This window comes from Pezoporus wallicus, unplaced genomic scaffold, assembly GCF_028554395.1.
Source record: "Pezoporus wallicus isolate ANWC-B61680 ecotype Strahan unplaced genomic scaffold, APGP_CSIRO_Pwel_v1 scaffold_8441, whole genome shotgun sequence".
In the NCBI taxonomy this organism is placed as follows: Eukaryota; Metazoa; Chordata; class Aves; order Psittaciformes; family Psittacidae; genus Pezoporus; species Pezoporus wallicus.
The window spans coordinates 162,421-178,404 of NW_026641359.1; the positions used below are offsets into that span (position 1 = coordinate 162,421).

The window sequence follows — 15,984 nt, forward strand, 5'->3', positions numbered from 1 at the left end:
GGAGAATTCCATAGCTAATAGGGATTTTTGATCTTCATAGCATGCTCCACATTCCCCTTGCTTCTGAGATTATTAATAAGTGAGGATGAATAGGACAAATCCCTCCCATTCAGTTGTAAGCAGCTGTTTATTTTTCTCAGAGCAGACATGAAAACCACCCAGAGCAGATGGATGCTGTCAGGAGTCTGCTCAGGTCGGCCATGCTGTCGTGTCAACCAAAACTTCTCCTCTCTCTGAAGACATCTCTCTCAGGGCTGTCCCATCCCTGCCTGCGGGGAGCAATCCATTCACCTCAGCTAAATTGCAAAGGCAGCTCAGCTGCAGCTCCTCGAGGCTATCCATCCCCAGGACACACCTGCCTCTCTGCAGCCATCCCTCCATCTGCACCCTGGAGCAATCTGGCTGTATGTCATGTGAGGGATGGATGCACCACATCATGGTTGCTCAGAGCCAGGCTGAGGGCACGCTTGCAGTGATACACCAGGACACTGTGCTCGTATGCCTTCAGTTTTATTGCTTTGCTTACACAGGCAGAGGCAGCCTAGCACAGGGTAAGAGGGAAGGTCTCTAAGCATGCATAGCTCAGTACAAACCAGGAGTGGGAAGCTCAGGGCTGACATGGAATTGGACGAGATGTGACAAGCAGAAATGAGAAAACCAGGGTGGAATTGGGCAAACTTTACCTCCTTGCATGGAGCAACAGCCTCAGAAGGAGGAGGCTTGTTTCAGCCTTTACTGCTGTGGTGGCCACTGATACAGAGATTCCAAGAGCTGTTGCTCTATAGCAGGTTGGTTCTGGTGATGAGTGTCGTGCTGCTGCTGTGCTGGACAAGATGGAGACTCTGCCCCACCATGTTCCTGCTCCAGCACTTTGGCTTCAGGGTGCTGGGGGTAAGCTGGGTCCTGCTCTGCGGACTCTGTCTTTGGACTCTGAGGAAGGTTTGAACCCTGTTCTGGTGCCTCAGTTTCTTGGGCCTGGTGGATTTTAGGGTCCTGCTTTGGTGTCTCAGTATCTTCAGCCTTATGGGTATTTCTGTCTTGCGCTGGGGTTGCAGTGTCCAGGATTTCACTTCTCTCTGGATCCCTTTCTGGTACTTCAGTCCCATCATCCTGATGGGTGTCCTTGTCCTGCTTTGGTGTCTCACCCTCCTTAGTTTGATGGATTGCCTGGTCCTGCTTTGATGTCTCACCTTCCTGGGCTTGACGGGTGTTGTAGTCCTGCTCTGGTGGCTCAGCCTCCTGTGTCTGATGGGTGTCATGGTCCTGCCCTGGTGTCTCACCCTCTTGGGTTTGGTGGGTGTCCCCATCCTGCTCTGGTGTCTCACCCTCCTGGGTTTTATGGGTATCTTGGTCCTGCTTTGATGTCTCACTGGTCTGGGTTTGATAGTTGTCTGGATCCTGTGTCTCAGTGTCCTCAACCTGATTGTCCACACCCTGCTCAGGGACCTGTTGATTGTGGTGGGCTGTGTGCGGCTCCGATGGCTGCTCCCCACTTGCCTTCTCTTGTGATGTCACCTCTTGACCATCTTCTGGTGCCTGGTGCTGCTGGAGTGGCTTGTAACAAGCCTTGGCCACATGGAAAACCAGGCTGAGCAACTCGCTGAAGTCAACCCTGCAGTTGCTGTCATCATCCAGGAAGCACAGAACCTGCTTGATGGTTTGGGGGTCCTGGGGGTTCTGTAAAGACACAAATGGTGTTGGAAAGCCTGTGAGCTATTCGCCTCCTCTCTCTGGGGGCTCTCAAGCAGTCTCAAGGTAGAAATCCTGCCCCATGCTCCCAACCATGGTGGCTCACGTTGCTCCCTGCACTGAGCTCTATGAGCTGCTGGCATTGAGAGAATGAAGAGCTTCTCCTCTTCCCTGCAGATCCTGGGAACTGGAGGCATCTGCGCCTATCCAAGGAAGCCAGGGGTTCTGTACTCCCTCATGGGAGTGCATGGCTTTACGAAACCTACTGTACCCCTGATCCCAGCCCAGGGCCGTACCAGTGGTGGGTCCCAGCTACAGGGCTGGATCCTCACCTCTATCGCATCCCCAAACTCCTGCTCAAAGAGCTGCCTCAGCTCCTCCCTGTTCAAGGGGCTGCAGTTGCCATCGCTTCTGGTGCACGTGTAAAAAGCAGCAATGATGCCATTGATGTTTTCCTGGAGCTGGGCCATCTCCCTGCAAAACTGAGGCAACCTGCAAGAAAACACAGACAAAAAGGGGTTGGTTGGTTGGTTTTTCATATAAATTACTCTTAACCAACACAGCTGAACAGCTAGAAAGAGGAAAAAGAGACAGAGAAGGTCACAGATGAAATGGAATCAGTGTAAGAGAAAGAGGGAGCCAGAAGGATCTCACAGGAAAACCAATCTGACAAACGAAACTCAGCTGCAGAGATGGTGGGGGTGTGGACCAACAAGTGATGGTTGGAGAGGTAAAGGACAGTGAGGCTCAAAAGGCTGGAGCCACACGGTAAGAGAGGAGGGAAAAGAAAATATCCCATTTCTTTTTGTCTGGAGCAGAGCAGAGCTGTGAATGGAAGCTGCCTCTAACAGTCCATCAATAGTGTCATTCCAGATCTCATTATTACTTTTGTCCTTTAAGGGATCTCTGCATTGCCAGCTCCAGGGACACTGTTTCAGCTGGAAGCTTCTGCTTTCCTGCTGGTAGAAAAACCAGACAGACCAAAAAGCCTGCCCAAGCTTACCTGGACGAGGAGCAGGAGTGCTGAGCTTCAGGAGCACAGTCTGGAGCAGAACAGCTCTTGGTCATCTTATATAGAGTTCAGGATCACAGCCCGCATCTCCCAGAGGAGACACCCTTAGAGACACCCTTTCAGCAGGGTGATCTGAAACGTCTTCCACCCATTTACATTGTCATGCCCATGTCTTCATTTGTCTCTTTCTTATTAGCTTTGGCTCTGATGCTTTTCTCTGTTGTTAAAGTAAGATCTTTCCTAAGCCTGCCCCACCTGCAGACATATTTCAGAGGGGTTTAACAGAAAAGGCTATTTTTAGCACTGGGTGATTTAGTTTAAGATGATGCCCAAGCAACGCCCGTGCCTCTTGAGTTTGCAAACGTGTTTTGTGAAAAGCAGATCTCCGGTGACTGACACGCAGGGGAGGAGACGGTCTGGGAGTGCTTGCAGGGTGAATAGAGAGGAAAGAAAAGGAAGGAAAATGAGGATATTGTGATGCTAAGATCAAAGTGATTCCTGCCAGGAACTCCCTCTTCTGGATCCCGACGGGAGGCAGGCATCGAGCAAAGAAATCTTTTCAAACAGTGCCACCAAGTGGGACTCGGAGTAGGACAAGGGGTGACATCGCTTGTCCCAGAGCCAGCAATCAGCTGGGGACTGCGGGCATGGTGGGCAGCAAGCACCCATTACCCAGCAGGGGAAACTGAGGCACACGGCAAGGAAGGGCTTAAACTCCTCGTGCCGTGGTCAGCATCAATCCCTGCTGCAGCTCAGGGGGTGAGGCTACTGGGGCCTAGTGGGTTAACTGGGAGCCCCGAAGACCTAAATGAAAGTTATTTCTCTTTGCTCAGGGACATCAATTTTATTGTGCTCCTCTTGTGCTCCAAATGCAGTGTGACCTGAAAGCTGTTCTCTAAGCCCTTTGGGTCAGGCTTTAAGGTGTCTTCACTTAAGCTTTCTTTTTTTTTTTCCTATATTTTTTCTATTTTTGAACTCTTTCTTTTGGCCAATATGTGATTAATAAGAAAGACTGGGAAAAAGATTATATCATAAATCCATGTAGCTTTTAAAGTACGAGGAGTTTTAGGCACAGAAAATGAAATACATCCAGTTTTGTGCTGAAAAAACCCAAACAACCCGCTTTCTGGAAAATACCCTGCCTCGCTCCATGCCTGGCAGGGGAAAGGTGAATGAGTCCCACTTTATTCATGTGAAATCCTTAAGGTGTGCATAGAAGAGCTTGGAGAGGATAAATATGGGAGGCTGCAGGATCAGGAGGGCTTTGCAGGTTGTCCTGTCCTTTGGCGGTGTGCTGAGTCCTCTTGAGGTCAGGACTTACTTTTTCTCTGGCTGGGGCTATCATCTCAAGCCATGCCCTTTCTTTCAACTGAGAGGGTTCTGACCTGTGACAGTTTCAATCCCAGCAGCCATCAAGCAGCTCTTCCATCAGCCCAAGCGCGCAGTACCCAAGGAGGAGCCGTGATCTCCTGGGCAGTACCTTTTGCTTTAGTTCCTATCCATCTTTCTATCATACCTGCATGCAAACACACAATTTTCTTCTAATATTGGCATATTGCTGCTAACCTTCTCATTAAGTTGCAGTGAGGGTGGGAGACAATTGCTTTGGAGAGGCAAAAGCATTTAGGGTGTTCTTGCTGGGGCAAGAACAGGTTCTTACTGAAGTTATTTGTAGTCAAACCACCCAGCCCCTGAGCAAGGTGGTTTTTCCTCTTGTAGACAACTGCAGTCAGTAACAGACTTTTGTTGTACTGGATTCCATGAAGCAGGGAAGGTTAGAAGGTTCAAGTGAAGAAGTTAAAAGCACTGCAGGACAGAAAAGAGTAAAATAACGCTTTTTAGCAGAGCTCGCACTGAATTATGTTGAATCCAGGGAGTGGAAAGCAGGTGAGACTTGCTCTAACAAAATCTGTGGATGGTTATGCAAGAGCTTTAAAGTAATTGAGTACCTGATTTGGTGATTCAGCAATCATGGTGATGGCTGAAGACCCACAAATTAGGTCAGGCTTAAAGTTCTCCTGCTGCATTTTAATGTGTAGAGCTTCCAACCTCGTCTGTAATTCTTTTTGTTGAAAGTAGAACTAGAAAACTCGTGCCTCTTTGGGGAGCCCAAGGTTGTTTTCCTCTCTTCTGCCTTGTGGAAAAGAAGAATTGCTCAGCTCCTGGGTTAATGGAGGGGGGAAAGAAAGAAGCAGATGAATCGTGGAATCATAGAATAGTTTGGGTTGGAAAGGACCTTAAGATCATCCAGTTCCAACCCCCGTGCCATGGGCAGGGACACCTCACACTAAACCATGGCACCCAAGGTGCTGAAGGAGGGAAGGGTGCACAAAAAGAGTGTTGCCAGCAGTTGGGGTGTGTGATTAATGTAAAGGCAGGGAATGGTGTTGAGCCGCTATGGGCTGTTAGGACTTGGGGGTGTTTAAGGTTTGGAGCTCAAGGAGCTGGGTCAGAGCGGTCAGGTTTCTCAACAAAAAATAAAGCAGGAAATTACTGTTTATTGCTGCATGACTCCGTTCCTGCTCAGCAGGGAAAAGCAGAAGTGTAGGTTAGTGCTGCTGAAGGAAGGAAAGTGCTGCACTGAAGGTTTAATGTGAGAAAGCATTTAAACACAGGGTTTGGAGAGCTGGAAATCTTCGGGGCTCAAACCTTCGGGTTTGCTTTGGGAGGAGAAAGCAAATGCCTGGTTAGTGCCTGCACTTTGAGCAGCCAGGGGACCCAGAGGTTTTACCTGTGGTTGCTGCCTTCCTGACGTGCCTCCTTTGCCTTTTCCTCCTGTTATTTCCTTCTTTATTCTGCCTGCTGGGGGCAGTTTACACTAAGGTGCAGGCTTAACTCCGTTTTCTTTGTTCTATACATGAAGCACGGTTCCTAAACTTTCCCGGGGCTAGAGCCCATTATACAGAGTTTTATCACCCCATCTATGTGGTTATCAGGAGTTAAGCTAATTGGAATAAAACACTTTATTTTCCTATGCTGCCTAGGCATTTCAGCAAGTTACTTTGCTTGCAGCCTTCTTAATTGCTAATTCATTGTGAGGTTTAAGAAGTGTAATACCTCAGCTTTTCTTTAATACATGTTTTCACCTTTTTACATATTAATGAGCATATTTATCATATTTCTTCAGAGATAATTAGTTTCTAAATCTTCCTGTGGTAATGCACTCAAAGCCAGCTAGCAATGCTAGCTCAAAGACTTTCTGCATTTGACTAATCCCACAGTTAAAATAAGGAAATAATCTTTTGGCAGAAACAGGGCTTTTGAAGATATTTTTATTGCTTTCAGGCAGTTTTAATACATATGTTAACTGTAATTTTGGGGAAGTTAACCAAACCCTTCCTTTGTACTGCAGAACTCACAAAGGGGCATAGGTATCTCTGATTATCTTGTTCCTCTCACCCATAATCTTCTTGTGAAGACAGGTTTTTTTCTGGGCTCATAAATTATCTGTCTTTTTAAATTCAAAGCATAAAAGCTATCATTGGATAAATTATTTTTCTGAAGGTGCAAAGGAGCTCCCAAGTTTACATAAACCGCTTTAGGTCTGGAAGATGAAAGGAAATGAAGCTGTGAATGCTCCATCCCTGGCAGCGTTCAAGGCCAGGTTGGACAGAGCCTTGGGTGCCATGGTTTAGAGTGAGGTGTCCCTGCCCATGGCAGGGAGGCTGGACCTAAATGATCTTAATGTCCTTTCCAACCCTAACTATTCCGTGATTGCGTATGTAGCCAGCCAGTGCATTGAGAGCACGTATGAAATTCTGGATCTCATTTTAAGCAAATCTTTAGCATTTGGAGACTAAGAATAAGCCTAACATGGAAATAGGGCAGTGAGGAAGATGAGATGACATTATCCCACATTTAGTGTTCTGAAGAATTATTTCACCTCCCTCTGAAGGCACCTGCTTTTCACTGTAAGGAGGAGGAACGCTGGTGATGCTCCTCTGATTTTCTTCCCCTATTGTCTCATTCTTAGGTTGCAGCCCCCCCTCCTGCCATGTGCAGGGAGTCTGGCTGGGGATGGAGGCAGCAGCACTTCGCTTCTGCCACCTGTGGAGCTTGCTGCCTTCTCCTGGGGCTGACAGCAGAGGAGATGAGATGGGACAGGCCAGGGCAGCTGGCTCGGTGTTGGGCTCTGCCAGCTTGCTCCACTTGAAAGCTGAGGGTTTGGTGGAGACCTGAGTCATTTCTTGTGGCCGTGGTGGAAGTGAGTCATGGGCTGCACTCATTTCGGCTGCTCCCCTTGGTGGTGGGGACAATTTTGGTTCCTTTGCCCGTTAGTTTCCTCACTGCTCAGCACATCACCAGGAGAATTTCTGGTTTTCTAGAATTGCTAGTTTGGGGTTTTTTTTTGGTTGTTTTGTTGGCTTTTTTTTAGGGAAAGCTGCCATTTTCAAGCAGTCCCAGGTTTAGTCTCTTCTCTGGTTGGGGTGCAAAGCTGCTGTCTGCTGTCCTGAAAAGCAGCTCTGGCCACAAGGATGGCTGCAGGAGCATTGAGGCCATGGGGAGAGGAAGCAACCAAGAAGTGCTCGGCGGTGGTTGTGCTGCAACAATGGGAGCGACATCTAGAGCAGAGGGTGGAAAGGGGCAGAGAGGACGTGTTGGGAAACACAACCTGATAGAAACCCCACCAAAGCCAGGCTGGCAGTGTGGTGTATCTGGCTGGGCAAGGTGCCGCTGGGCAGGAACAAGGTGTTGTGTTGGGCTGGCAGCCAAGGGCTAGAGCGGGTGCTCTGGGGCAAGACAGAACTTGCTGGGCAGTGATGTGTGTCTGGCTGTGTTATGGAAGCACCCAATGAGGCGAACAATGCAGGTCTGGGAGCTGCTTGCACAAGGCTTGTGGGATGGCAGCAGGGGGGAGATCACCTTGTCCTGTACTGTGCTACTTGTGCTGCTTGCATGAATGCAACTCCTGCCTGCTCCTCTCTTTGTTTTTTTTTCCAGAGCAATGTACAGACAGGGAAGTCACATTCACATTGCTCTTTATTTTTTTTTCATAGGGTTCCTCTTTCTTTAGCCTGTCTTTCCCAAGAAATAAAGCTTCTGTTCTCCACTTCTAATATCCTAACCTGTTATTTGCAAGCAGATTTGACACAGTGGTATGGTTCGAACAACTGCTGAATTTCAACTGGTTTCATGAAGAGGCTCAATTAATGATGCTATAGTAGAAAGGACTATTCGGTTCTCCCTTCATCAAGCTGTTGGATACAGGGCAGACAGTGGAAACCAGGCTCTATCAGTCCTGCCTTTGCCCTGCTTTGTTTAACAGCAACATTTCTGTTTGTTTATAGGGGAAAGGTGAGAGCAGAGGAATGTGTGCTGAGCGCTTGCAGTCTCCCAGCTGTTCTCTTCTTGCCTAGGTGCAGGTTTGTGGTGAGGTTTAGAGCTTGAAACAAAGCCAGTCACAGCCCCTGAGCAGAAATCACTTGGATCTGAACCCAGCAAGAGGCTGGATGGGAGCCTGAAAGCCAGAAGGGAAAAGATGGGGTGGAGAAACAGGGAATTTAGAGTCAATGGGGCAATGGCTGAACCCATTATTTCTGCAAAATGCTTCACTTAGTGCAGCTCGTGTGTGTTTTGAAGAGTTGCTTGCATGTGCAAGCATGATGGTTTTAACTGGACTTCTCAGCCTCCTTACTTGCCTGGGAGACCCTCTGGAGCTGGTGACTCTGGCCAGGAGAATGTGGACTCCAGATGGCACTGCTCACTAGTGCAGACATGGAGCAGTTGACCTGCTCTGAAAGGCTAGCTACCTAGAATGACTCACATGGCTCCACGAAGTAAGCAGTACTGGCCCTGGGGTACTGCATGAGGTCCTACATCTTGGTACCAGCTGAGATGTTCATCTGCAAGCTCTCAGCCTTGTTGGTCATGCCTGAGAAATGAGGTCCTCTGCTTCTGTTTGCAAACAAAGTTTGGTGGGAGCCAGGTTGGACGGCATCTTGTCCTTTCCCTCTATAGGAAAGGTGTAAATTACTAGTTGGTATGTTAGAAATGCCACAATTACACCTGATGCCTCTTCTCCAGCTGTACCAATTACACTCCACCCTGATGATGATGAGGTGTCACAAGGCAGGAATAATGACAGATGAGTGAGGGGAGGAGATCATGGCAATGGGGAGCATGAGAACCGAAGGAATGAAGAGATGGGGTAAGGCAATGAACAGGCTGCTCCTGAGTTTTGAGGTGCAAACACAGTACATCCCCAGGTAACATGGACCAGTGAAAGGATCTAGCTGGGTCTGGTCCTCTTCCTGCTTTGCTTCTTAACCACCAGCACTGCAGGCCAGGAATACGACTGGATCACTGCAGCCTAGCCACAAAGACTATCTATCCCTCCCAGATTGGTTGAATGAAGAAGCATTTGCAGGAAGTACAGTCAGTGCACCCAACAAAAAGGACAAGTCTTTCTAGGTTTAGTTTTCATGCAAAACATGACACGCTTATGGCCCTGGATGGACTGTGGAGTCCTTTAAAGAGCTAACAAAATCTTTACCTTGGTCTTAATGAATACTTCCAGCTTAATGACACTTGAGGAAAGGAAGCTTGCTTCCGCGGTTGCTGTGCGGGAGGAAATGGCTCACTCTCCAGGTTTTGTTTTACTATTGTTGGTATGCACTTGGAAGCACCCAGGATGATGCCAGCAAACTCTGAGCATCAGGAGATGAGTGCTTGCATGTCAGATGTTTTGGGATGGAGCACATCATGGTGGCATTGCCATAAACGTTGGGGTTGCGAGGGGAAGTGCCAGCCAGGGTAATGCAGGTGTGTAATGAGCGGTTCTATTTGTAACTTAGATTATGTGGGAGAGCCCAACAATTTGTAAAGGGCAGGCTAGTAATAAAGTGTCAAAAGAGCTTCTTGTAACAATGAGCTGAGCAAGTATATTTGGTACTACAGTAAACAGTATTCTTCTGCTTATCATCCTTGTTGGTTCATCTTTAGTTGTCGCATTTATGCTACTATAAGCTATCTTCACTAATGTTTGATTTATAGGTGTTTCCAAAATATAATATGACAGATCAAATCTAACTCACAGATTACAATGTAATGGGTGATATATGTAGTTTCAGGCATGGTGATCTGGCACAGTGTCTTGAGAATGACATCTGCTGATTTATTTACTAGAAAAAAAGAGAAACAGTTGTCAAGCTTTTCAGATCCATCCAGATTTATTCCCTCAATCCAATACACTGCTATTATGGCTACACTCAAAGGACTTCTTTTATGTCTTTGCAGATAGATAGAGAGTGCTAACAGGGATGTTGTACTCGATATATTTATGCTAAAGATATTGTATTTGATGTGTGTTTGGAGACAGAAAAATCCTTTCTAACAAGGGATATTAAAGACACAGCAAACAAAGTGCCATAATCCATTAAAAATGGCTTTAATTGAACAGAAGGAGGGTTCTCATCTTTCTTTCCAGGCTGCCCTGTCCTGAATTAGGCTCTTCTTGCAGTGACAGCAAGCTGCTCTATCAGCAAACTGCAGCCCATGACCAAGTGCCACTGGGAGTACAGAAAGCCTTGGATTTTAGCACTGAGTCTGATATGGCTGATAGGCAAGAAATGTTAGATGATATATCAGTTACACAGCAGGCAGCTGCAGGAATAACTGGCATAACCTTCTCCCCCTGGTCTTTCTACAACTTTTGAGAATGCTTATTCGTCTACTGCAACAGGTTGCTGCTAATATTAACTTTGCTCTGGGAAAAGCTGTTACATGATGAAAGCTTTTAATTATACAGAGTTTTACCCAGTCTTCAACAGGGCACTGTGCAGCAAAACTTCCATTTCTCAGCATTACTCTTCTGGTGTTTTCTGCAGTCTCTTTCTATTCAGCATTTCTCTCTCTTCCCCCTGAATGCTCTCTGACAGTTTATATCTCTATAAAACACCTTTCTTTAGCTCTTTTAAAATGATGTCTTTGAGATCCTTTTCTGATTATTCTCATGGCAATTTTCATTTAGAAGACCATAAAGAAGAAAAAAAACCAAAAAAAGGCTAGAAAATGCTAAGGCAAAGTCACAACTGAAGTTAGGACAGACTAAGAAGTCATTTGTACGTGGGAAGTAAAAAAAGGTTGAAGATGATGAAATGTGTCTCTGAATGCAATTAATACTTGCATTACACTTTTGCTATTCTTTCTGCAGTTAACATTAGGCAATAAAAATAAGAGTCATAATTAACAGATGATTGAAAAGTATTTTTTTCATTTTTTCTTTATTTAACATGAAGCAATTTTCTCCCTTGTCGTTACACGTGAGAAACCAAAAGACTCACCACGGGAGGTCTCATTGACGCAGGAAAACCTCTCCTTTGCTGCATGCCCACTGATGCCACTCTTATTTCTTGCCTCGCAGCCAGCTTTGACACCTGGAAAGGCAGCGCTCCACCACGGCGGTGGTGCGGGTGTTCAAGCGGAAAGGTGTTTGAGGGGCTGGACAGGCTCCAGTACCCTTGACCATACCCTTGGTAGAGCTGGTGTCTGCATGTGTGCACTGCTCCACAGTGCTCTGGGATGTGCACGTCCCTGTGGGTTCTGCGACGCTCTGGGTCTTGCATGGCTCCATACAAATTGGACTTTGGGATGTGCAGGGATCCACACATGTAACTGAGCACTGATCAGGGCGGGGATCACCAATGATCACACCCTGCCCACAGCAAGGTTCTTCCGTATTGGTCTCGATCACCTCGAGGGTGCAGGGCTCCACAGTTGACATTGGGTGCTGCAAGGAGATGTTTTCCGCACAGGTCCCAGATGTCTCAGGGGGGCAAGACTCCACCAGTGAGGTTGCTTGATGGAGGGGGGAGGTCTCCAAGCCTGCCCCAGCTGTGTCAGGGGGACAGAGCTCCACTGTCAGGATTCGGTGCTGGAGGGGGAAGGCTTTTGCACCAGTCCCAACTGTCTCCGTGCAGGGATCCATTGATGAGGCTGGGTACTGCTCGGGGAAGGTTTTCACACCCATCCCGGCTGTCTCAGGGGTGCAGAACTCCACTGGCAAGGCTGTGGGCTGGAATGGGAAGTTGGTGCCTCCCTTGCTTTGAGCAGGTTCACAGGGGGTCGCTGCTAGGCACACACAGTCACTCACACAGGGAGGAGAGCTGGGGTGGCAGGCAGCAGTGTGCTCAGGGCAGCAGATATCCTCAGGCATGGAGACAGCAGGAGGAGGGCAGGTGAGCCCAACCTCAGCACAAGCAGTCACACAGGCGGCAGCACCCTGACATGGGCAGGGATCCACCTGGAAAGTCTGCTCAGGACAGGGGGGCATGTCCTGCACAGGGCAGGCAGCCAGGTCCACCATGGCACGATGTGATGTGCACGTGTCTGTGTGCACAGCATCCCCCATGCAGGCAGAGGGGGACAGGCAGGGCTCCTTGCACTGGGAAGTCATCTTTCTGCACTGCAGGCAAGCCTGAAAGAAAAAAAAGCAATTTATTGTCTTCCCAACCCAAAGAATCAGTCATTTTCTTGGCTGGTGAGCCCTTCAGCAAGATGCTTGCTGTTTGTGCCACATTTTGGTCTTGAAATAATGAATAGAGAGAAAATCTTCTGTTTCCTTAAATTCTGCAACCACTTCTTATGAAAAGAAGTTTGGTCATTCTGTATTTCTGGATAAATTTCCAAGCTCAGCTTATCTTATTCAAATCTGTTTCCAGCCCCCAAAATTCACTCTAACAGCATTTTCCTGCATAGATAAGAGTAGATTTCATTATCATTTTCAGCAACTTTATAAACTTTAAGTTAATCCCTTTCCAGGTATTTTCTGCTTGTCCCAAAGCTCTCTTGCAGGACAGTACCCATCTCGCAGCAGCTGCAGGAGGTGCAGCTCTCACTGTCCTACCTTTACCATGGCTAAAAGCAGCAATAGGCTAAAGAGGTAAAAGAAAGATGTGGTTGTTTAGGATTGCCATGAGGCTGGGTGCTCTTACCTGGGACCTCTGTCACTGCTGTATGTGATGCTGCAGTCACTTCGCCACTGAGACAATAACTACATGCACAGCAGTTTTGGCTTCTGCCTGCTGTGTACGTGCTCAGTGAGCAAGACAGTAATTTATCCCTCTAAATCTAGTGCTGAGACAACAGGAAGCAGTTTGCAGAGCGTCCATGGGAATTAGAGCAACGTAAGTGTGAAGGAAGATCAAATCTCTTAAAATCCTTGTCACTGAGAAGGTGTGAGAGCCAACAAATTATTTCCCTTACATAGCTGCTAGCAGTAATCTATTCCAACACATAGTAGAAAATTAACACCAGCAATAGGCTTAGGTTTATACAATCCCAAAGATACTTACTCAGCTCAGGACTAACAAATAAAGATGGCTAACAAGCAGAGCAACTTTAACCTGGGATCTACCTTGTATATTCAAGAGCTTAGCCTTTGAGATGAGGTGCCCCAGGCACACATGCAGGCTACCCTTTGTTAACGCAGACCTGCTCTGCCTCTGCCCTGTGATGAATTATCCGACTAGTGATTTTTAATGGAAACTGGCTATTTCCATGCCTATAGTGTAACCTCAGGTGGGCAAATATGGCTTGTAAATTCACATGTCCTTTCAGCAGGGTTGACGCCAGAGAAGTATTTAGGAAACGAATGGTTGTTTGCTTGCTCTCAGATAGTCAGTCAGTCGTGTGTTTTGCAAAGCATCCTCCATCCCAACACATCCTGCATGCCATTAGAGACAGGATGGGAGGTGAAGTTTGGAGGATCTTTTGTTTTTAGCCACATTTGACCTCTTTCTGTCACTGTCATGTTTAGATCTGGTGCTGCTGGTGGCAGTGTCCTGAGGGACTCCTGGAAACTCTGTCTTGTCATTAGTCTCGTGATGTTCTGCAGTTCTGCATTTTCTCCTGAAGCTCTGACTCAAACAACACAACACTACTAAGCTGCCATGATGTTGCCTTTATCCTCATGCAGATACACCCCCAAGGAACAGATGGGCTATAGGAGAAGTGACCACCACCTTTGTCCCATCAGTGCACTGGTTCACCCGAGTCAGCTGAATTACACTGAGGGTTAATTCAAAATCCTTTGGTCAGCAGTGAACTGGCAACACAAGTGGTCAAGCTTCCCAGATTGATTTATTTCCAGTTAAATAGGCAAAAGCCACTACATTGGCACCACCATGCTCAGTAGCAGGGGCACACAAATTAAAAGGGAGAACAGCATGCAGACACAAAACCATACCTTAGTCTCCAGATAATAAACACCTTCATCTCTGCCTGCAAGTAATACTGGTTTGATGCTTGTGTTACCAAGTGACTAAAGGCTAGTTTAGAGTGAGCAGAGAAGGAAGTTTCTGAGCCTTTGATCTCTCACAGGCAATTCACTAATTGGCTCTCCCTTCTCTCTTATAATGAGAGGTTTTCACACAAGAACATCTTCACTTGATTGCAACTGTGGCAGGCAGAAAACAGTGACACCATGCTGTTGAATTGTGCACTGTTCTCTATCTTCTGTGTATAGTGTATCATCTCAGTCTCAGTTTAGCCAGCTATACGATAGAGATGTGCACAGCAAACCAGAAAGGGCTACTGCCACTGACACTATGGTCAGAGCACCAAACGCAGACAGTTCATCACCCTGGAGCATCTCTGCATAGAGAGGGGATGCTGCAGCAGATGTCCTGGAAAGAGTCTGAGTGACACTGAAGATCTGAACACAGTGCGAAGACTTCCCTGCCTGCCTAACTAACAAAATAATGACAAATTTAGGTTTTGCTAGCTTACTACACTTGACTGAGGAGCAGAGGCGTTATGAAGCTGCCCAGAAAACTTGGGTGTTCCCATATACTCGGCTGCACTCTCCAGCATACAGTTAACAGGCACGTAACTACTCCCTTCCATCTGGAACATGTGAGACAATGTCTGGAGGCTGTGTCCACTTAGGGGCCCACAGGCAAGGCAGTCTCTAACAAACTGGGATGAGCCTGGTAGAGATCACCAAGGTGTTTCAGGGGTGTTGAGGAGATGATTGATGGGGAGAGGCTGAAGGACCTGCTCCTCCTGAGAGGCAGAGACTTAGGGGAGATCCTGGGGCCACTTTCACCTACCTAAAAAGTATTAATGGAGAGGCTTTTCTCAGACGATCCCAGGGACAGGGGAGAGGCAATGACTGCAGGTTGCAACAAGGAAAATTATGCCCAGATTATTGGAAATAAACTTCTCAGTAAGGGGGATATTGTGCATTAGTGAGAGCAAGCAAACTTTCAGAGCTGAGCAGAGCAAAGCTGCCTGCAGAGTTCTATCCCATGTGTAACCCTGGTCTCTATGGCTGTCTTAAGGCAAGGTGCAAGAATGTGCACCTTGGTTATGAAAAAAAAAGTTTAATCCCAAGGCAGATTTTTTCCAGGCTGTATCATCAGTTCTTTGTTCAAAGTAGGAAATACGTGGATCAGGAATACAAGCTTGCAGGCAGCAGTCATAGTGTCGCATGTACCACCTTGGTGGCCACATTTGATAAAAGATTTTAACATAGAATGATAGTATGGTTTGGATTGGAAAGGAACGTAAGATCATCAAGTTCCATACCCCCTGCCATGGGAAAGACACGTCACCATAGACTATGTCTCCCAAGGCTCTGTCCAACATTAGCAAGTGATTTAAGAACTGGAGGTTGAACAGGTCTGGATTATTAAAAATGCATTTCCATACCTCTGAGGTGTCTCACTTCCGGAGACACGGACACTGGAATCATATAAAAGGATTGATTCTGCAGTGTTCTGCAAACCATTTGGGTTTCATTTGCTACTTGCTGGTGCTGAGTTGGGTAAGTCTGTCTTGGCTTGCTGGGAAGCAACGTAGTGGTTGGTGTTCTTTAATTGCTAAATGCTACCTGCAGAAGCAAGTTAGAAGACTGATGAATGCTTCTGCTTATCAAGATTTGTGTTTGGTGCTTACCAAGCAGCTGAGCCTCAGGTAGATCGATATTCATTCCAAGTTCTACCAGTCTTTATTTGCTGTGTGCTTTGCAATTTATGTGCTTACTCTATCGAGATGCATTTCAGGGTAGTTGAGAGAGGACTAAACTCTCTCTTTCCCCAGTGGCAATGTTACTGTGTTTCAGCCATGAAATTAAATGTATTTGAGAAAGATGGAAAGGCAAAGCTGGGATTTCAAAGGAAAAAAATGGATGGGGAGATCCTTCAGGCTGCAGGAACATACGGAGTCCTGGCTGTGACCAGCGGTACTGCAGCAGATGCGGAAATGTCTGCTATAGCTAGTTCATGGCTCCATGAGGGGCTGCATGTGGGAAACCCATGATGACAGCCTCAAGGTGACCCTAC

General features: G+C 47.0%; 1 protein-coding gene across 1 annotated transcript; it reads right to left on the reverse strand.

Moving 5' to 3' along the window:
- Positions 1–732: 732 nt before the first annotated feature.
- Positions 733–2,808, reverse strand: LOC130606767 (cornulin-like). The gene is made up of 3 exons (XM_057423288.1): positions 2,693–2,808; positions 2,022–2,181; positions 733–1,677 (listed from the first exon to the last, which is right to left on the reverse strand). The coding sequence occupies exons 1-3, from the start codon at positions 2,755–2,757 to the stop codon at positions 733–735; spliced, it is 1,170 nt and encodes a 389-aa protein (XP_057279271.1). The 5' UTR covers positions 2,758–2,808.
- Positions 2,809–15,984: the final 13,176 nt, after the last annotated feature.

Coding starts and splice junctions, on each gene's coding strand:
- LOC130606767 (XM_057423288.1), bottom strand. CDS start 2,757: ATGACCAAGAGCTGTTCTGCTCCAGACTGTGCTCCTGAAGCTCAGCAC. Junction 2,182..2,692: donor CACTCCTGCTCCTCGTCCAG/GTAAGCTTGGGC, acceptor GTTTTCTTGCAG/GTTGCCTCAGTTTTGCAGGG. Junction 1,678..2,021: donor AGTTTGGGGATGCGATAGAG/GTGAGGATCCAG, acceptor GTGTCTTTACAG/AACCCCCAGGACCCCCAAAC.